The sequence below is a fragment of the Melospiza melodia genome, chromosome 15, assembly GCF_035770615.1.
Source record: "Melospiza melodia melodia isolate bMelMel2 chromosome 15, bMelMel2.pri, whole genome shotgun sequence".
Lineage (NCBI taxonomy): Eukaryota > Metazoa > Chordata > Aves > Passeriformes > Passerellidae > Melospiza > Melospiza melodia.
The window spans coordinates 7,121,477-7,144,019 of NC_086208.1; the positions used below are offsets into that span (position 1 = coordinate 7,121,477).

The 22,543-nt window shown below is 40.0% G+C and overlaps 1 protein-coding gene across 2 annotated transcripts in view; it reads left to right on the forward strand.

The window, feature by feature from the left end:
• Positions 1-22,082, forward strand: part of ALDH1A2 (aldehyde dehydrogenase 1 family member A2) — a 54,707-nt gene extending 32,625 nt beyond the window's left edge. For both annotated transcript variants that reach the window (XM_063169589.1, XM_063169590.1), the window contains exons 5-13: positions 129-190; positions 2,896-3,024; positions 3,176-3,289; positions 12,217-12,319; positions 14,818-15,002; positions 15,690-15,854; positions 16,284-16,441; positions 17,218-17,292; positions 19,876-22,082. In XM_063169589.1, coding sequence (XP_063025659.1) covers positions 129-190; positions 2,896-3,024; positions 3,176-3,289; positions 12,217-12,319; positions 14,818-15,002; positions 15,690-15,854; positions 16,284-16,441; positions 17,218-17,292; positions 19,876-19,948 — 1,064 coding nt within the window. In that variant the 3' untranslated portion in view covers positions 19,949-22,082. The remainder of the gene's footprint in view (positions 1-128; positions 191-2,895; positions 3,025-3,175; positions 3,290-12,216; positions 12,320-14,817; positions 15,003-15,689; positions 15,855-16,283; positions 16,442-17,217; positions 17,293-19,875) is intronic.
• Positions 22,083-22,543: the final 461 nt, after the last annotated feature.

Here is a 22,543-nt window from a genome sequence, read left to right on the forward strand (position 1 = left end):
ACTTCTTTATTTCTTTTACTGCCATCAAAGGCTGATGCTTAGAGTTTTTTCCCTCCCTCTATTTTAATTTTTTTTTTGTTCTGCCAAGTCAAACTGCACTTGAGAGTAAGCATGCTCATCTGTTTCAGATGGAGATTATTTTACGTTTACAAGACATGAACCCATCGGAGTGTGTGGACAGATCATCCCTGTGAGTATCTCTACTAGTGCTTTCTATTTATTTTCATTTGAACCAGCTCTCTTTAAAGACACATAAAACATGGGCTTCAGCTATGTGTGTTTTCCATTACGAAAAAAGCTGAGCTCATATTGTTGACATATCTTCAACAGCCTCCCTGCAAATGCTTATTTGAACATGCTAATAGGGTTTAGGCTCTGTTATTAGGAGTTAAGTTCTCAAGTCATAGAATTCACATGATTAAAACAAGCAAAGCAAAACACAGTGTTAATATGCTGTCAGTGGTTATGGATGTTCACACAACTTATGGAAAATTGATGCTTTGCTGTGGTAGTCTCTTTATTTATTTAGTTTTTACTGTGATTTAACAGGCTCCTCAGTTCCTGGGAGAATGTGATGTATTTTAATTCCATTCTTTCCTGCTATTTCTTTTACAAGGCTGGAGGAGAAAAGGAAACTCCAGGAGACATATCATTACAATTAACATTGTGTAGCTAACAGAAGACATGAAATGTTTGTTTTATTTGTTGGGAGAGAGAAACACATCATTTCATCAAATCCAATACTCCCCCTACACCCCAGCAGACACCCTCATAATAAAATCTTGCTGAACACTGCATGGGAATTGCACTGAGAGGGTAACTTTTTCAGAAGAGCCAGTTAACCAGCTTTGGCAGAAATTTCAATGGGAGGCTCACATACAGCTATTAAAATATTGTGTGGAAGCTTTTTTGCTTGACAAAACACTGAGGGACTAATCAGGCCATTCTCTGAATTTTTTTGTTGATGTTGATTTTTTATTTTGTTCACATTACCACCAAGCCACTAAACAGAAACATGGAGCAATTCCATTATAAGAGGAGCAGCCAGAAAAGATTACTTTAACAATGTAAAGCCCTTTTCCCCTATTTATATTTGTTGCTATTTCATGCCTTTGTTAAGGGGTGGCTTTTGTGTTTGGCACTCAGCAGAAGCCCAGAGAAACGTGCAATGACTCAGAGTCTGTGGCTACAGCTGTCCTGCAAACACCTACACACTCTCCCTACTTGGTCCTTATGAATGAAAGATTCCACAGCTCCATCCCTGTTCCTCTGCCAGGCACATGGATGAGCATTTACTAAATGACAGCCCCAACATCTATCCCAGCATTGCTGGACATCTCTTATGCTTGTTTCACTGAGCTTATCTGACAGACCTGCTGAAGAAACCTGGCCGCAGGCTGAGGATCGTGCCAAAAGCAGGATTGATTTAGTTTAGATGTGTAAACCTTTGTTCAGGGTACCCAGCCATCTACCATACATGTTTGTTCTTCCCTCAGTTTTGTTCTCCAAAGCCTGAAGATGGCTGTCATATCCATCCATTCTAACACCACTGCTGATCTGTTCTGTATTTCCTCCACGCTACCAGTCCCAGAGGACAGCCCAGGCTGCTGCATGTGCTTGGCCACTGCCTGAGCAAATACATTATTCAAAAATAAAATTAAACAGCAAGTCTAACACTGAACTCCTCATCCTCTTTCACATCCCAGCTTCCATCAAAACGTGCTCTTTGGCAGTGCTGTAGCATAAACAGGGCTATATAGTGCCCTATAAAACTGCTGTGAGCTCTCCTTGCAATGCCATTAGAAGTGCAGGCTGTTAGCACACTGCTGGCCCGACAGCTCCCCTCCCAGGTTTATGTACTGGAGATGGAATTAAAACATCACTTTGTCTCCGGAGTTTATAAACAACAGAGGGAGTAAAAAATTGGGTGTTCTGTGAAGGAAAGACAGTTGTGTATTTTTTCAAGCTAGCCAGGGGCTAGAGAGATGTCTGAGAGTGGCAGCTGATATGCATCAGGCAGCAACACGTTCTGGCCAGTGGCTGACTCTGAGACTGATATTTGCTATTCTCCTTCTAACAGAGACTGTTGTGTGCATTTGTAAGAGTGATTGTGAAAACACAGTTATTTTATTACTCTGACATTTTCACTAAAATCAGCAGGACTATCCACTTAACCTGCTTGGATCAGGCCTTGGTGCAAAAGGCTTGTTACTTTTATCTTTACCCAAGACATGTTTGTGCATTGAACTAATATAATCCACTACATCATCTGCTGCAGTTCAATGAAGTTATAATGAATGACAATACAAAATTTTATAGCAGCAAAGCATTTCTCAACTTGTTTTTTACTGTCCTTTTAATGTCTTCCATATAGATTTCTCCGTAAAAAATCTTCAGGAAAATTAAATGCTTTGATTGAACATTGACATTTATGGACTTTTTATTGTAATTCCATCAATTAAGGATTATATAATTTTGAGTATAAATTTTATATCTTAAGATAGGATATGAAATTTACATCCAAAACTGCTTAAACATGAACAGTTCTTTCCAAATGTATCAGAAGCAAGACCTGTTTTCATGGGGGAATTAAAAATGCCAATAGCAAAACAGTAAATTAAATTAAAAGTTGTGACTTAAAAAATTAACAGATAACAGAACTTTTTTATGGAGATTGCAGGTGGGGGTTGTATTTCTTTGAACAGGAGAGAAAGAACTAAGAACTCACTGTTGTTGCTTTCTTAATGGCAGTTATTTAAAAAAATCCTTGCTTTGTGCTGGGAAAGATTTATGTTGAGGATCAGCCTGAGAAATAAGTGAGGTATCAGCTTGACATCTTGAAAACAAAACACCACAGCAATATTTTTCCATCTATCAACTTTTTTTTTCCTACAGTGGAACTTCCCCCTGCTGATGTTTGCATGGAAGATTGCTCCAGCTCTGTGCTGTGGCAATACAGTAGTTATTAAACCAGCAGAACAAACACCCCTCAGTGCTCTCTATATGGGTGCCCTCATCAAGGAGGTAAGAACAATTGAGGGGAGTGATGTCTGTCTGTCCTTGTGGGGAGGGAACCACCAGCACACCCCTGCTTTAACATGCTCTAACAGCTCTCCTAAGTCATGCTACAGCTCTCCTAAGTCATGCTTACCTTCATTCATTCCTATTTTGACAGGCTGGCTTTCCACCAGGAGTTGTCAATATTTTGCCAGGATTTGGTCCAATTGTTGGTGCAGCCATAGCCTCTCATGTTGGCATTGATAAAATTGCTTTCACGGGATCCACTGAGGTAAGAGGATTCACACATTACTGTAAAACATGAATAAATACTTCAGTCCTTGTGCTGCATTTCTTACTGTCACTGGGTAAAAAAGCTACATCTAAATAACAGTGGTCTGTGCTTCCCAGCTAAACTTATGTACCACAGGACTTCCCAAGCACAAGCAGCTCCTTTCCTCCAGCCCCTGCTGTGCTCAGCACCTCAGCACAGGAGATATGCCTGGAAAAATATTGCTGGGATTTCCTGTGGGCTTAGGAGGATGTGAATCACATGCAAGTAGGCAGAACATCCCATGTATATCACAGCACACAGAAGTGCTGCTTTAACATCCATAATTTGTGTATCCTGCTGTACTTGGGGGAAAGGGAGAGGAAGGGAGCAAACTGTGCAAATACACTTCAACTTTGATGCTGCATACAAGTACATTGAGGATGAGGAGGAGGCCTAAAAAGGAAGGAATGCAGGGAGAAAAGGAGATTGTCCAAGGTTTCAGTTCCCAAAATGATGGAAAGAAGCTGGCCAGAGGATGAAGGGAGACAGTTGTCTCCTGGATGCCAAAATGCCTTGCTAGGAGTCTATGCTGCAGATGTTAGAGAGGAGGCTCACTGAAGATGAAGGCTGCAATCTTCAGCAAGACTAACCCCCAAAACTCTCATCACATCTTGCTCTCAAATATGTGCCAAGCTGGCTGTTATCAGGGTTGGGGTGGGGATGACAGAGGTACTCCAGACTGAAGTCACAGGAGAAGGGGCCTTATCTCATCGTCTGAAAGCAGACAGAAAGGAATCTCTGTGGGAGTTTCAGGGCTGGTTATATTTAGAGAGTGCTAAACCCAGCCCTTTTCAATTCAGAATCTGACAAACTATTGTATGGAGGGAGCTAAACCCCAGGGATCCAGTCTCCCTTTGATATGTTTGACTCCCACTCGTGGCAGTGGAAGGCTTTGTGCATCCCAGGGATCCTGCTCTCCACAGCGAGGCAATTTGCTTTTTGATTTGTGTCAATAAATTCACTGACCATGCAGCCCTGCTAGGTATGTGTGGGTATCTCCCTGGTGGGCCCAAGGATTGCAGAGATCAGCTCAATTATTTCAAATAAATTATTCTGGTGGAATTATTCAGTAATTGAGTTTGCAAGTCACACACAAACCTAAATTACCAGTAAAATGTAGCTGCAGTCCTATGCCTAATTTGCACACACAGGTGTTTTGCAATTACTGTATGCCTGCACATGGTTTTTTAATGACAACTTCAGATTCTAATATACACAGGTTACATTCTAAGTCATCAGATTTCAGATTATTCTATGGAATTACTCTAGTCATTACATCTTCTGTATCCAATTAAGATTAGTATCCTGGAATACTGAAAATTTTAATATGAGCTGATTACCCCCCATAAATTAAGTTGAAACAATTGTTTTTATAAAGATATGTGGTCTCTGTTTAAGATAAATATTCTATTATACAGGATGTTGCACTGTTTGGAAGAGGAAAAATACAGATGGGTTAGGTTTCAAAGTTGTCTCTTGTAGCCAAAATAAATTTTATTGTAGTTCCAGACAGCTTTAGTTTTAATAGGCGTTTAAACTCAAAAGCTGTGGGTTTTATACTAACTCAGTGCCTACCTTTAAAAGCCTTACTAATAGGAAGTGAAAAGCATTACAGAGATGAAAAAGCAATTCTCTAAGAACCTAAAGCAAGAACAGATGGATCGTTTTAATGCAGAGTTAGTGTAAACTATTCCATATTGTTTCTGATTTCCTGTAACACTGAATTTTTGTAACAGCAAGTCAACATTGTAACATTTTAAACACCACATTCTGATATGAGCCGGACTAGAGTCTCTGACTCCCCCAAAGCAGATTTCAATTTCTAGTGAAATAATAATGGAAATATTTTGTCTCTCTGGTACTTGTCTGAAGCATGTCAACCCCACACTCCAGTGATGGCATTTCCAATAGCCATTAGGTGTATAAACACCAGGTATTAACTCCATTCCTCCATTCCATCCATGTGCTAGTTAAGGCAGCCCATGATGGGCAAGTTAATGATAAAACCTATCAGTACAAACACCAAGATCTTCAAATTGAGATTCTGAAGCACAGTTTTTTCTCTAGTTTTCACTATGAGGTTTTTTTATATAAGTTCTTTACCTTTGAAGTATACATATAGCTAATGAAAACTCTCCATTTGCCTGTAAAAATCACAAAAATGGGCTATTATCTTTTTTCTGCAGTTTTCTTGAAAGCCAGAAAACAGGCTGCTCCTCCTACAGAAAAAAAAAAAAAAAAAAAAAAAAAAAGAATGCTAACATGTTCCAATATTTGGAGAACCCAATCCATAGAAATGCAAGCCAAAAGGCCAAGTTCAGAACCTTCCCTCAATAAAGCCTGACACAGGCACAGCACAGAGCCCTCCAGCCTCACACCTTATCTTGCACTAGGAGCTGTACCAGCTGCTCACAGAAGAGAGTGATCCATGTGTAGAGTGATCCTTTCCCTGCTGCAGCCTCACAGCTTCTGACAGTCCATGACTTACAGAGCCCAGGGGTGCATGGGGACACTTGGATTCCATGTGCCAATGGCCTTGCCACCTGTGCATTAGTCCAGTACCTCTTGAACACTCCTCAATCCTGTGCCCATGCAATGACAACACAGAAATAACTTTCAACTTCTGCTTCTGGTTTCTAGTTTAGAGCTATCCAGAGTGCACTCTCTTCTCTGGGTTTTAGATTCTCAGATTCTCTGAATTTTTTTAAATACAGCCATTTACTCCACCCCCCCCCCCCCCCATACACACAAAATAATGCATGAAAAAGCATAAAGAGCTCTTTTTCTCTGGTGCCATTGCTGTTTGATTTCACTTCTCTCCATCTTTCCTGCTGCCCCTCCTTCTATGGGTTAGCTTGCACACATTAAAAGAACAGGCTGCCAGCTCTTTCATCCCTCAGCCTATTTGCTTCTTATGAAACACTCTCCCATGGATCATCTTCCTCTCCCAATCCCCTAGTACATGGACCCCGAAGCTCTTCCCTCCACAGCTCACTTGGAAGGGGAAGGGTTCTGCAAACACCTGGAAGGCTATGGATTTCACTCTGACAACTGTCACACTGAAAGAAATCAAATCATACTAAGTATGAAAGCCCACCTTAAAATACTGTGGCTCCTTAGGTTCCAGGATCTTCCTTGGTTTCTCTGCTTGCTTCAGTTCACTCTTCAGCAGCCTGTTTGGTACAGGCATTTTAACCAAAATGTTTATTTTTACTGTGTTGGTTTTAGTCAACCAGGGCTAATCCATGATCCTCCTTAATTACAGCAACCTCCTCTCAGGCTTCACTGACACATTTTTTCCTCATCTTCCACAATCAGATGAAATTTAAACTGCCATAACCAAACTTTCTTCCAGCCAATATGACCATGTTAACAGTTGCTCCTACCTTTCCTTGAAAGCCCATAATCAATGTACATATCTCATTACATCTTACTGAATTTCTCCTTGCTCCTTCTGGTCCTGAGCTGCAGGGTGGAGCTCCCACTCACTGGGAGCATGGGAGAGGTAAAGCTCAGCTGTGTCCCCCTATCCCTGTTGTTTACTGTACATGCCTTTTCCTTTTGCACTGCCCCTCTCTGCCTCAGCTTCACTGTTCCACATATTCTTGTCTGAATTCCTTTAAAAAACATATTAGTGACGATTTAATTAGAACTAGCAATTTCTGAGTTTCAGAACAGGTCCAAGCTCAGGATGTCTGCCATTCCCATGTGTCTGCTGTTAGGCTGCAGTGCTCAGAAGTACAGGAGATGTTCTACAAGTCTCTTGCCCTGTAAAATAACAGTGGGTTTTATGTATTTCCAAGACAAATGCTGATAAGGGAACAATTTTTACACATACCAGAAATGCAAAGAGTATCTTCATATTACTTTCTTATTCTCTGAAAGAACTTTTGCTGTGCAAAAAAGGTGAAAGGCCTTCAAATATCAGAGCAAAGCAGCCATCAGAAGCTGGTTTACTCTTAATTTGCCTTTATTTCCATTCATATCTGTGAGCTCAGTTAAGGCTTTGCAAATACAGCCATTTTCCTGCTGAGAGCTGTCTGCCCAAGTTGCTCCCTGTGTGCTCCACCTGAACTGGAACTGGTGTGGGGATGGTGTACCCTGAACTTCCTGGTACACAGGGAATAGTTGAGGGCAGTATGTCCTGGGTTTAAAGTTAGAGATTATTATGGAGAGTAAGAAGTTATAAATATTTTAGAATGCAGATTTAAAGCCCTGCCTGGGATAAAAATTGTATTTTGATTGTTGCAAAAGTTTAATGAGTTCTAATAACTTCTGTTTAAAACCAAATGTGTAACCTCCAAATCAGACTGGCTTACAGCTCCCTCCAGTTGTTAAATGCTCTCAAGATGAGAATTATAGATAGCACAGGAAACATTTGAAGTTCTGGCCAACAAGAAATGTATCCTAAGTGGCTGGTTTCCACTTTGTTCAAACTACGACCCATTAAAATGCAGACAGATTTAAGATAGGATTCAGGTCTGTGTTCAGGCAGCTCTGCAGAGTAACCCAAATAAATATCCAACAAATTGGTTTGGATGCCTGTGTAAACAAAAGGTCTATAAACAACTGCAATAAACCCCAGCAAAAGAGTCTGCATTTTGCTTGGCAGAATGTTTTCTTTATGCACTTAGATTAACAAACCATGATCTCATCATTAGTCAACAAGATACTAGAGAGACCATCAAAGCGAACTACGGGAGAGTTGAGATTGATTCATGCCAAACAAATGTTTGTAGCTAACAGCTGTATTACCACTGATTCTAATTTACTCAGCAGGATTCTCCTTTCATTTCCAAAGTGAGATGAATGTCCCAATGCATGATGTAGACATTCTGTCTTCCTACTGCACAGGCAGTGGGTTGTGTGAGCTCTTCTGGATCACACAATCTCTTGTTGCTTTTAGGCTTCGTGAAGAATTGCAACCTGGCATTTTCTGCTTTAGCAATAAGAATCCTAAAGGTGATCTGACCTGTTCTGAGAAGTCTGTGAGCTTATGGTGCTACACACATACCCTGTGTAAGGATTTAGGGAGGCTGCATTAGCATTCATTCCTGCTCCTGCAGAATCTTTTGGATCCTATCTTGGACAGCTTGTACCTCCTGAATGAGAAGTTGTTTCCCTTCACCTTCCTTTGTGGTTTTGGTAGCATTTAGGAAGCTGTTCCTGGGCAACTGTTGTGCCTCTGTGCCTACAAAAGATGCATATCAAAAGGAATCACCTTCTTAAATCCAGTACAAATAGGATGGTGTATCAGTCCTATCAACGTTAGCAGGAGTTTTGCCACAGACTTCCAAGGGGCCAGGATTTAACCGACGGAACAAGTCAGCCATTTATAGCTTAGGATTCTCTCCAGGAATTGTGTTTAGGATTGCCTTTTCACTTGTGCTGCCCTATTCAGTATGCTCTTTTCAGGGCTGCTCCTCACACAGGGCATTGTACAGTCAAATAAAGCTGCTCTTCTTTGTGCCAGTATTCCAAATTCACTTGTCACTGCAGGAGACACACCCTGAACATGCCAGGAGGCTCTAAAATGCTTGTCAGGAAGATTTGAATATAATCTGGAATTCATAAAAAATAAGACAAACTGAGTGAGCAGCAGCATGGGTTTGAGGGTTTTGCCAAAACAATGACATCCAGTGTCTCAATAGCTGGAGAGAGAAAACTGTACTTCCAGAAAACATTGAAAATTTCTGTCTGGCCACATCATCTCCACAAAACTTAATTAATCTCTTGTAACTTAAACTACTTACTGTCCTACAGATATTCTCTCAAAGTCCCAAGAAAGGCATAGAGTATATTATTTAAAATGCCTAACTGATGATGTATATCTCCTCTGCCATATTTTGCACTGTTCATGGAGTATTTTAATCCATACATCTCCCTGTGCAGTTCTTCCCTTCACTGTCCTGTCTGTGGCAGTGTCAGGAAAATGACCTGCTGCTCAGCTAGGCTGCAGCTCCCCTATATTCAGGTGTTCCCTGGTGATTTACTGTTTATCTGTAAGAAAAGGAAGGTTCAGAGCAAAGGAGAACCCAGACATTCTGAATGACAGAGCTGAAGAGGCAGTACCACAAACCTTGGAGGTTTGCTTTAGACTCATGAGACTTGGAGTGCTCTAACAGTAACAGGCAAACCCACCTGTACCCTTTAGAAGTACAGATTTCTGTCTGACAACAGAAAATTAGGAGAACATGAAAGGCAACAAACATTTTTAAATTTCTGGACAAAGTATTTAAAATGCAACTGCTTAAGCCTCCTCTTGAAAGAGACATTAAACTTCCATGTAGAGAAGGCATAAATAAACAACAATAAAATGTTTTAGATCATCATACATTCTCACTGCTCAGTGTCACACCATCTACAGTGCAGAAACAGACCCTTCCAGGACTATCATTCAAATAGCTTTGTTGCACAGGAGTGTCTCAAACTACTTTTTTAATCTTTGTTTTTGTTGGTCTGCATAACAAATTGTTTTCTTTGAGATGGACCAAATTACATCTGCCTCACCCTCCATGCAGCTTACAAGGTTCTGGTACTTCACAAGCTATCCGGGGATACTCCTGATATCAATCTTGAAGCCTATTCAAAACAAGGTTGGGGAGTCAGGGCTTTCTCTGCCAACATTCCTGCTGAATAATCACACAGCTCCATTATCTGTGGGGGAGTCCTCTCTCCAGCCTTCCCTCTCCGGGCTGTGCTGCCTATGGGGAGCTGAGGGATGGAGCTGAGACGCCGCGGGAAGCGTGTCCTGAAAGGCAGCAGATTGCAACACTATCACTTATCCCTTTCATGCTGTCTTCCTCCATAAAGAGGGGGCCACTCACAAAGGGCCGCCTTTGTCACTAAATAACCACGGTGCTGGTGCCTGCCCTGAGACTTTTCTCAACTTGTGAGTGCGCAGGGCACAACGGGAGCACAGTGAACAAAAATGCTGAGCAGCATGAGCCCCACCATCCTGATGTCTGCACTGATCCCTAACAGGAAAGACACAGTGAAGCCTTCTGTTAAGTTTTTACTGGGAATCTTGACAACTTCCCGGTATTAAAAATACCTCAGACAACACTTTTCCAAATTAACACCACTGTCTCAAAGCCCTTTGGACTTGAATATTTACCATATACTATGCTTGGACTTGCATAATTGTCAGTTACTTGTTAGCATGGAATCCTTTCAAAGTCTTTACATGTACAAAAGCATTTTGACATTAGAGTAGAACAGAAAGCAGGGAGATGAGGACTGGACACATTGCTCTGGCTGTCTTGGTTTGTCCTGCTCTTTGTGAATTTTTGAGAAATACCTGGCTGTTGTTCTGTGAGAGAGGGAGGTTCAAGGCAGTGAGGGTGTGAATGGCATTGGCTGGCACGGGCTATAAACACAGAACTCTGGTTTCCAGGGTACATTTTCAGCACAGTTTGAGAGGCTGGAATTTCCAGATGATGTGCTCCATGTATGTGGTGGGGGTGGAAGGCAAAAAGGATCCTTTTTTTTCAGGTTCACTTCTGGCTGTCAGTCAAACACAGCAATAAAATCAGCTCCAATTAAGGGGATATGCAAGGAATTTCATGATAATGTCAACACTCCATTCCATCAATACAGGGGTAAAGAAAAAAAGCTTCTTCTTTTTTTTTAAAAAGAAAATCCTCAGTCACACTCAACTGTGGTATCACCAGATAAACAGTTAATCACAAAGGTACATGAAGTGGTTCACAATTCTTTCATTATCCTGTGAAGTTTTTCCTTTTTTTTTTTTTTTTTTTTTTTTCCTTTGGGGGCCCTGGTTTCTGTTTCATTTGCTTTCTGATTACTCCAGTGCTGACATAACTTTCTCTAGCAGACTGCCTTCAATTCTCTAAGAGGTTCAGCTCCTCATCCATTAACCCCTTGCTGCAGGGATCTCACTCATATAACCTTAGAAATAGAAAACAGAGAGACCAGAGTACTCCATGGAGAAAAAAGCCCAGCTCTGGACTCACTCCCATCTCACTTCACCTCTCCCTTTCTGTGTGACATGAAAACATGTCCCAGTTAAAATAAAGCACTTACCAAGGTTCTTAGGCTCCTCAATATTCAATAGGTATTTTTAGTCCTATTTTTACCATGTAGGAGCCTAAATCTAACTGTGATTTCTTCCTTAGCTGCAAAGTGGTCACAGTTACACTACAGCCATACGAAAGCTGATCTAGTTTGGATTTGTTGATCCAGGGAGAGGAGAATTTCCAGGGAGCACAGCTACCCCTCCAACTGTACTGATGTGGAAGCAGAACTGTCAGATTGCTACTCCATTTAATCTATGCTCATGTTCATTGGTGAGATCTGCAATTTGTGGCTGCTCCAGCTGACCCCACAATCTACAAAGACATTTTGGAGGTGATTTTGACCTCCTCAACCCATATTAGGAATATCTGTGGAGCAGCTGTGGGTCAGGTCTGGGATGGTGCTTTTGTAACTTCTTGCCTACTTGGTATTCTGCTCTGTGCTGTTAATCCTGCAAAGGAGGAAGATGATTTCATCAGAATTTGATGTATTAAGCCTTGTGAGCATGTCAGTGGTTTGGGTGGAAGTAATTGTAGTCACATCCATTTCAAATTTCTAATTCAGCCCTCCTAAAATGCCCTCAAAGAAAGCCCCAAGCCATTTTAGCATAGCTGCATAGGGGTGAATGGTACACAAACTTAGTGCTGTGCCTTATCCTCTCTCAATTTCTAGGAAAAAAAAAGGAAAAAAAGGAAAAAAGGAAAGCTGTCCACTACTGATGAGAATATGTTTGGAACGAAGAACCTGCTGGATTATTTAAAGCTCTGCTCTACTGATAGCCAGCTCTGGCTGTTAAAATGAACTGTATGACTACATTCCCTGTAAAATGTGTCTCCATTTCCTTTCAGGTTGGGAAGCTGATCCAAGAAGCAGCTGGAAGGAGTAATTTGAAGAGAGTTACACTGGAGCTGGGTGGGAAAAGCCCAAACATTATTTTCGCAGATGCTGATTGTAAGTCAGCACTTCCATATTTTTGCTAAAAACATGTTTGCATGATGTCTTTTTCCTTTTTTTAAAAACTATTTTTAGGGCACATCTTTCATATAAAGTGAAGTGAAGCAGTACAGCTGTATCTAATGGCACCTTTCATTCTTACAGAAGCAATCTAAGATGTGCTATCTTTTATAAAATACAACTTTTGGACCCACAGATTCTCATAGTCAACAAGAGAGCAGAAAAAGAGTTAAAACCAAGCATATAGACATGGTGTTTTTCACAGTCAGTCCCACACACATTTGCCATCTTATGCTCTGCAGCAAGGTGATTTAGTGCTTTAAATCTGGAAATTCTGTGATTTTTTCGGTTCAAAGTAATTATAAAAGGGACAATTTTTATGTACACTTGACTTGTTAATCTAGTTAGTGCAGTGTTCCTTTGTTAAGTAGGCGTAAAAGGAGATTATTCCATTTTTAAAATTTTTACTACTAAAGAATTGTGTATTGAAATATCCTCACTGCCACTGTCTGCAGGGAGCTGAAAATTTTGGCAGATGTCTGATGTTGTGCAGCTGAGATTTCTGGCACCTGAGAAGGCACAGGACAGCTGTTTAGCTTAGGATATAAACACAAACTGGAAGTTTCTGCTTAAATGATCAGCAATGAAATAGTTACAATGTTGATATCTAAATTGTCAGCAGGAGGTTTTGAAGTTAACACCCCTTAAGATGAATGAGATGGTTCACACCTTGCTCTGAGCTCTGGTTTCAGGCTGGCTGCAGGCACACCGTACTCAATGCCCTTTCTGAGAACTTTGCAACCCCAGTAAATAGACACATAAGGATTTGGTCATCTCATTTAAAAGGGGGAAGTGAATAGTGAAGAATGATTTTGAATAGCAGCAATTACAAGAGATGGTTACAATCCATTTTCAAAACATATCAGTATCTGAAAAACTAGGGAAAGCTTGACAACTTCCATCAGCTTTTCTACAAAGAAATGCTTTGCCAAGTCAAGGATTAAAATTTCAGCCAGTCATCTGGTAAACTAAAAAAGCTCTTGTCAGCTGAAGCCAGCCAGACACAGATATTCCAGCCTTCTACCCAGTTACTCATTTCCTCCTCCCACCAGACATCACCACACCTCAAACATCCCTCACCTGCTAACTCACACTTGAACACCTGAACATTTCCAGTGGAGTGACCTGTGCCAGGGGCAGGTCTGTGTTATGACCTTCCATGGGGGAAGGACAACTGCTCTCTGGTCTTCCCACAATTACAACCTCCAGTACTTAGCCTAACATTTAAACTTCAAAGCTTCAAAGCTCTGATTATTTAAAAACAGCAACTGGCTCACCATTCCAAAGGAGTTGTTTGTTCTGCTTGAGGAACACTGTGTGCCAAAAGTTAGCAGAAAGCATGATAAAGGTGTTAAAGGTTTAGAGCACCAAAAAAACAGAGAAGAATGGTTAGAGCCTCTCATGGTGAAAAACTGTTAACAATAGAGAAGAAACATTAGTTAATCACAGCTATCCACTGGTGCTTTCAATCTCCATGGAGCTGCCAGGGAAAATTTAAATGTGGTCCAAGGAACACCCCATTTAATTTTTCTTAAGACCACACTGAGGGCATAAAAAGACATTTCTGTTAGACAGAGTTGTCTAGAATGGGCTGAAACTAAAGCACTGTTGCTTTGTTTAGTCCATAAAAGATTATACTTTAAGCAATGTTCCACAGTGCTACAACTGGTAACAGAGATAATACAGTGCTGTGGGGCAACACTGCTTAGGGATTAATTCATTATTCTTGTCTAGTCAGTTATTACACCCAAAATAAGAATGTGGCCTTTAATGTCTAAATAAGACCAGATCCTCCCTCCTGTTTGGACAGAATGTGTCAGTTGTACCTCCAAGGAAGTTAGAGTAGAAATCAAGGGTTGATTGTTCTTTAACAGACCTATAATTTTAAGGCCTTACCCAGTCACCTGCATGGGCCAAAAGAAAATTTCTATGTTGCCGAAAAAGAATCTGGCTTTTTGGGAAGGACAGGTCTTGCCATTATCAAAGTCAAATTTACCCATTTATTTGTTTTGTTTTGCTGTAACTCTCCCCCATGAAGTATTAATAACCCATTGCCAACCTGGGATCACAGACAAATGATATTCTCATATAGTGACTCAGTCAGATGTATTTATGTGGGGCACATCCTGCTTCTGAGGTTCCCTTAAGTGTTTTACTTGGTAAATGATATATTGCTGGATATAAGACATTGGTGTAGTTGTTCTTGCATACCGTACTCCTACTGACTGCTAAGGCCCTGTCTTAGCATTTCCAGTGGGAATCATCCTCATTTCTGACCTGACACAACTACTGGATATCTTGATTTAGTTTTATTTAACCAAATAAATGCTCCTAGTGAAGTTTTGGGAATGTGGCACTGTGTAATACACACAGCACTGGTGCAAAGGCAGATTTGCCCAGTGTTCCAGTGCAACATGTGCTGTCTTGTTTTTCAGTGGACTATGCTGTGGAACAAGCTCACCAAGGAGTCTTCTTCAATCAAGGTCAATGCTGCACTGCAGGCTCACGGATTTATGTGGAAGAATCAATCTATGAAGAGTTTGTCAGAAGAAGTGTAGAACGTGCAAAGAGGAGAGTTGTGGGGAGTCCTTTTGACCCAACTACAGAACAAGGTCCACAGGTAAAGGATTAGGGCATTGGCTCTACAGCTCAGGAGGTGCCTGGAAGTATTTAAACTCCACTAAGGCAGAGCTCAGTCAGTGAACACTCACTTGAAGTCCAGGGTAGCTGATACAATACATGCTTTCAAGATTAAAATTCTAAAGTAGTAAATAAGCTGTGCAGCTCTGAGGTGTTTCTTGTTAAATAAAAAAATCTCAGTTTAAATATCAATGTTTGCCTTCCAGTTTTAAGAGCAAGATCTGGATCTTCAGCCCCCAAAATGCAGCTGTAAACTGTGAGAAGCTCTTAAAAGTCTCTGTGACCACTTAACTGTCTACAACAGTAACTGTGCTTGGATATCCAGAAATTCTAAGCAGAAGATGGGCACAATCAGAAATAAATCTTTAGAAAATGTTACTGCCACTGATAATCAGCTGGGCTTATAACGTTTTCAGGAAGTTAACCTGGGGCAAAACCTAATGATCTGCTTTATTTTGTGCTTGTAAACTAGATTGTTTAGCAAGAGCATGGGTTAAGCCACAAACACAAGGTGACACGTCTTCAGAAGTCTGAGGTCTGCAGCTCAAAGAGCTGTGAATGGAAGCAGGAACAGATTCACTGGAACATGACTTGTCTAAAAACACCTATTTGGACTTGGTTGTAAAGTACATGGTCTGCACATCAAACAGCTTTTTTTCTCTTTCAGATTGATAAAAAACAATACAACAAGATCTTGGAACTGATTCAAAGTGGCATCACTGAAGGAGCAAAACTTGAATGTGGGGGAAAGGGACTGGGAAGAAAGGGATTCTTCATTGAACCTACAGTGTTTTCCAATGTAACAGATGACATGCGGATTGCCAAGGAGGAGGTATTCACATATGTGGGCAAGATCTTTTTAAAATGTCCTAAATATTACTTTTTCTCCATTTGTTTAATTCCTAAGACAAAACCTTCAGAAAATTATGACCATGTTAAAAAAAATAAATCTTTTCAGAACTCCTTATGCACACAGCAAGTGACATCAGCTGGGTAAGGAAGCTCCATTTTTGTCACTGACTGTAAGGTCTCAGATATCAAAGACGAGATATGGGTAGAATGGACAAGTTCCCCTGAGGCACCTGCTTTGGAAAATTCATGCAGTTTTACAGACAGATATTATCACTATTTATCACTAAATTTTGCTGTGGGAAATTTAAAGAGTACAATAGGAGAGAGAAGATAATTAAGAAAGCAGAACAAAATAAGAATAAAACGTCTCTGAGGGGGGTAGTTTATTAATTATTAATATTTGTTGCAGATTTTTGGGCCTGTTCAAGAAATACTGAGATTTAAAACCATGGATGAAGTTATAGAGAGAGCCAACAATTCTGATTTTGGGCTGGTAGCTGCTGTCTTTACAAATGACATAAACAAGGCCCTGACAGTCTCTTCAGCAATGCAGGCTGGGACAGTCTGGTAAGCAGAAGTTATCCCACTCTTGAAGATACAAGAGTTTGACTCACTATCATCATTTCACTCAGTTTTGCACCCTTTGTTAAGAATATTCCTGCAGCCCATCCTAGGGTGGATCTCTGGCCAAGCCATGGCCAGCAGTGGGGGTTCTGTGGCTGCTCAGTGCTGGGGAATGCTGCTGGAGCTGGAGAGCACCTTGCTTCCCCGAGCAGGGCAGCCACTGCTGAGCAGCCTTGCTGAGAACAAGCAGGGTAAACCATCCCCTAAACCTGGGGAGCACAGGACACCTGGCAGGGCTTACTAAAGGCACAGAGGATTGTGCTTTCTACAACATTAAGGAGCTGAGGGGACACCTCCTCTCTGATCTTTAGGAATGGGGATGCCAACTCTAGAGTTTAGTAGCTTGCAATTTAATATGTCAAATTTGAGTAAAGATCTGCAAGAAATTAGGGAGAAAAAGAGCAAAGTCAAATCTAACAGCTCTTTGTTATAAACTGGCACTGAGGTTTGGCAGCAGATTAACAGTTCATTACTGAAGAGTGTCCAAGGGTATGGTGCTCTCCTCCTGCCTTCACAGGTCAAATCCAATTCTCCTGAGGACTGAGAAGCAGATTGTTGTTTTTGTAGCATAAATCCCTCATTTCTTTTCAACACGAAACAAGTTTGTTATTACTAAGAGGTATAGAGTGTCCTTAGCTCCACAAGTTTCAGCCTCTCTCTGAGTTACCCAAAGGTCTTTCTGGCAGTGCAGCTGGACTTAATGCCTCTTCCTGTTGCAGGATAAATTGCTACAATGCCTTAAATGCCCAGAGTCCTTTTGGAGGATTCAAAATGTCTGGCAATGGGAGAGAGATGTAAGTATTCCACTGCTGTTTTCTAAATTGTTTCCAACTCTACAACTTCATAAACGTTAGTGAATGCTTCCATGCAAATTAAGATCCAGTAATATTCCAGCCTGAGAATCAGGGCATAATATAAGGTGACCTTTAATCATCATTACTGGTTCTAAATGCAACTGATTTGTATTCAAAGACCACCTTTTTAAGGTTTTTTTAATCAACATTGCAAACTAATTTATTGGAATTCTCTTCTTATCCTAAAGAAACTGAAAATTTTCTGAACTTGTAACCTGTGTTTTCTGGAAGGTTTTTTCAGCCATATTAAGCATCACTGTTCAGAAAGACTCTGCTGCTGCTGAGTGCTTGTTGACTGGTTTGGTGTACTTGTTTCAGAGTTGTTTTGACATGTATTGTGCCTCTTTTGGTAGTTTTTCCTTTTCTTTCTTCAGTTTTCACTATATTTATTAATACAGATGCATTTGAATTTTATAAAAAAGCTATCAGCTTGCAGATTTTTAAACAATGAAATCAGGCAAAGAGAAGGAAACAAATGTGTTTACACCTCTTCGAAAAAATCTACTTGCCATTATAAAGCTTTCTGTCATTCCATTTAGCACTAAGTGCCAAATATTTTGAAATGGAGCTGCATACTCAAATATTGTCCCATGTACCTAATTTAAAGTCTTACCAGTTTCTCATTCTCATTACAATCACAAGGAAGTTTAGCAATTGCATCAGCCCCAGATTGGTTACATACCAGGGATTCAATTAATTTCTGTGCAGGAGGTATGTGTACCAGATATGTCTCACCTAAGTTTTCAAAATAGCTTATGGCTAATGGCAAACTCAGCAGTAAAACTAAAGTAAGGTCAAACTCTTTAAAAACTTTAAATATGTTGAAGTATACAACTTGATCTATAAAATAAGCTTTATGAAGTCTGAAGTATTTTCCCTCGTTAGGGAGTACTCTGAATAACACATTCATACTATTCACATTCATGAGTTATGAGGTGATCTCACACTGGCATAAATATGTCAGGTCATCTAACTCTTATCATTGTGAAAATATTCTAAAACTACTAAGCTTGATAGAGCACATGAGTAACCTGACACCCAGGGGTGACCCCACTGCCTCCAGGGAGGTTCAACTGCAAGCAAAATATTCACACATCAATGTTGCAGAGCTCTTGAAAAAGGGGAAACCCAGGCAGCACCCCAGCTCTCATGGAAAAATCTGTGGTAATGGCACACTTGATTCCCACTACAGCCTTGAAAGTATTCATCATAAACAATACATGTTTGGAATGGCAATAATCTCCATCTTGCAAAGATGCCTGAAAACCTACCTATGAGTAATTATTCCACTCCTTTCAGAACCTCTTTGATCAGATATCACCTTCTAATTCACCTCCTCCACCCTGCATTAATACCTGCATACTTTTTATTAAAATGCCAGTTTCCTACATTCTTGTTTTTAAGGCATACATTTTACAGCATAAATAATGTTGAGTTGGGCAGTTACAGAAAAAAGTGTCTATACATAAGTGTGTCATTGCTAAGGTGACACCATGTTACAGGCAGATCATAACTGGGCCACTGTGCTGCCTGTGCCAGCACTGCATTATCTGGGACTTGTTCTGGTCCTGCATTTAAATTCACAGGTTATCATCACACATGGGCAAAAAATCAACACAAAGTTGGGAACTGTTATGCTCATTTTACATTCCTAAAAAAGGTAGCAGGGTGTCTGTATCCTGGTAGAGGACACAATGCAGGTGATTTCTGGTTGCATTAAGACTATTTAAAATATTCTTGTATCCTTGAAGAGGTCCAGAAGACATGGGGTTTGGGGTTTTTTTCATTCATGTTTCTTTAAAGCTTCTTACCTGGGAGATGTAAAATTTAAATCCTGTAACTAAAAATTGGGTGGTTCACCCTAGATAGCCACATGTGGCCATTTTATATCACATATTATATTATTTTATATTTATCCCCAAAATTCTGGCCTCTGTCCAAATGTCTTCAAGGGAAGGAAGTGTCATTCTACTTCAGAATTCTCCTTTAATGTCATAGGAATTGTTATTGTATGGATAGCTCTGAGACATAGCACTGCACACCTGCATTCTGAAAAACAAGTGCAAGCAGAACAGCTTGGAGTTGTAAATCTCTTATCTTTTTTTCTCCTGGACTGAGGGAGGAAAGAGAATACGTAATATTTCTTCTTAAAAAGCATTTTGTTCCCCCTCCCTCACACCTACACAATCAAGGGACAGCACCGTGCACATCTGACCCATGGGTTCCTTCCTCTTCACAGACCCAACCTTTGCTCTCACTCTGCCCCCAAAGTGCAACCCCAGCAGGCCCAGAGTGGCCATGGAACAGGATGGCTTTGCTGCCTCTATTGGGCTGTGGGGACAATCGAGCCCTTTAACTGAGCACACGCTGACTCTTGTGCTCTGAATGTCTGGCATAACCCATCTTCCTATTCAGCAAGTGTAGCTTTTTGACTTTTGAAAAATATTTGCCTTAGAATTCATCACAGATTTTTTCTTGCTGAACAATACCTGGTATAAACTGATGCTGCAATTTCTTCTTCAGGGGCGAATGTGGATTGAGAGAATATTCTGAAGTTAAAACTGTGACAATAAAGATCCCTCAGAAGAACTCCTAAAACTACAGAGGACCGTGTTGTGCAGAAGAGCACATGATGCCACCTTCTCTATTCCTTATGGAGACCAGCACTCAGGAATAAAAGTGTTACACAATATATATTTAAGAAATTAAGTTGCAACATATATACTGGGCACATAACTGAGTACGTAATGCAAACCAACTTTGCATGTTTTCATAAAACTCTCCTGAGAATCGTTACATCTTTATAAAACAGATCTTAATGAGATAAAATTGCTACTGGGCATCATTTAATAATGGTTCCAGCTATAAAACTGTTAAATGCAAATGCATGCACACACACATTTATCTCTTCCTTAAATAAACAAAATAAGTCTTACTGCTTTCAGGTTGCCTTCTCAAACAGACCTGCCTTGTACTGACATTTTAGTTTCAATCAGGGCTCTACAACCCAGATTTTACCCAGAACACTAGCAATGAACAACACAAACAAGTGTCATTGATGTTCTTAAAAAATAAAAGACTCTGAATGGTAATGGCCTCAAACCTGGTGTAGTGGCAACTTTCCAATTAGCACGCCCACAGAAAGAGGTCAGAGTGGGGAGGGAATCAATCTGCTGCATGGCCAATGAAAGCCAAAAACTTATCAGTGAGATTTGGCTTTCATGGCTCACAGCAATTTGGATTTCAAAGCTTATTTTTGTAATTACTTTATGTCTTGCTATAAGCAAAAAGTCCTCCTTCACTTACAGGAACTTGAAGGGATTTACCTGCCTGCCAAAAGAGCAAGGCCAGACAGGGTGGGTGGGTGTTAACAAGAACAGGAACAGATTCCAAGGCTTCACAGGATATTTTAGCTTTCACTGCTTGTCTAGTTTTGTTGTTGTTGTTGTTTTTACTGTTGTTGCTTTCACCTTTTTTCTTTTTTAAACAAATATATGCACTCACAGGCTCCATTTATTTGTCTGCTATTAAACTGCCTGTGATTACACTGGGAGTCATTAAATACTTGTTACAGCTTTTACTAAATGATGTCTTGCCATCCTCACCATGCTTGTGCACCTCAGGTGATGTTACTGGCTGGTACTGAGCTTTCAATTATTTGGGTTTTTTGGATCCAGGACAAAAATATAAACAATTCTTTCAGAACTGAGGTATTTACAGCCTGTCACATTATTACCTGCTGGCTACAGAATCTCTTCAAATCTATCACTGACAAACTAAACTATCTCTGTTTTTTCTCAGCTGCAGAGCTCATCAATTCCCCAGATTCTTTTAAAGAGATTTCATTTATGTTTTAACTTGGAATTAAGAAAATCTATTTTAAAAGTACATCATCCACACAGTGTAGCTACATGATCTGAGGTGTAAGGACAGAATTACAGCCTCAGGTGTAAGTTTTCCTATGCTATGAACTGTTCAAACTCCAGCCCTGATCAGAAACTAACTTCTGCATGTTCTTAACTTCCTTTAGTCTCTGAGGAATCCCTCTTAGATTTGCAGTTGTATGTGTCCTTCAACATACTGCTGGATCAGGACAAGAGTCTCCAGCACTTTGTAGTGTGGTGGCCCTCAGTATTTTGTGACTCATGTCAAACTGTGTATGTGTTTTTAAGCAATATGTCTACATGTCGTTATTGAGAGCTGATAGTACATTCACAGACATGGAGATCAATCAAAGTATTCCTGAGCTGTTGAATTTAAATGCCATATACTTCTACTGTAGTGTATGTCAGAGTGAAGAAAAACAAAATACAGCAAGCAAGAGATTAGTTATCTTTTAAACTGCAAAATAAATGTGAAAGAGGAGATTTTACTTCTTTTCTCCTATTTGCTTAAAAAAGAAACTTCCTGTGCTTACAGCATTTACACCATGTACTCTTTTGTATTCTTTTCATGTATTTTGTATGTCTGTGCTTTATTCCCAATACATTCAGGTAAATAATATAGAGTTGCCATTTTTTTCAACCCTGTCACTGCAGCTCCATTTGATGTACATGGATTTGTGAAATCCTTTTTTAGATGTACCATCTGCATGGATCCAACAAAACATTTTTCCAGTCCCTGCAGCTTTTTGTTACAGTTTTTAATCATGTATATAGTTATATGTTATTAAAAAAGTAAAAGGATATTTTCTATGAAGTTTTTTCCATTAAAAAGGTTTAGAGAAAGACTTTAGACTGTGAGACTCCTTTATTGTTGACAGAGCTATAAAAATATTAAAAAAAATATTTTCTTAGCAAAAGATCTGCTCTCACAGTAGCTTTAATTTGCAAAAGTGAATGAAGTAAAAGGCCAATTACATTTTCTGGAATATTATTGCAGCTGTATGAAAACACTTGTGAATTGCAGATCTAGGTCATAGTCAAAGTTCATCCTCACCCTTATGGTCATAAAGTTTAGCTGTTGGGGCAGGTCTGAAGTCATCAAAACCAGTGGGGCATCCTTGCAAACTGCTGCATCCCAGCTTGATTTTTGGATAATGTTGTAAAAAAATCATGATGCCTTTTCTTTCTCTAGTAGATGTTTCACAGAGATGATTAAATTATCACTCAGAGCTTTTATGGAAAGATAGTCTACTTAACTTTAATTTCAAAATGCTAAAATGGGACAAGGACAGACTGAATTCACATAG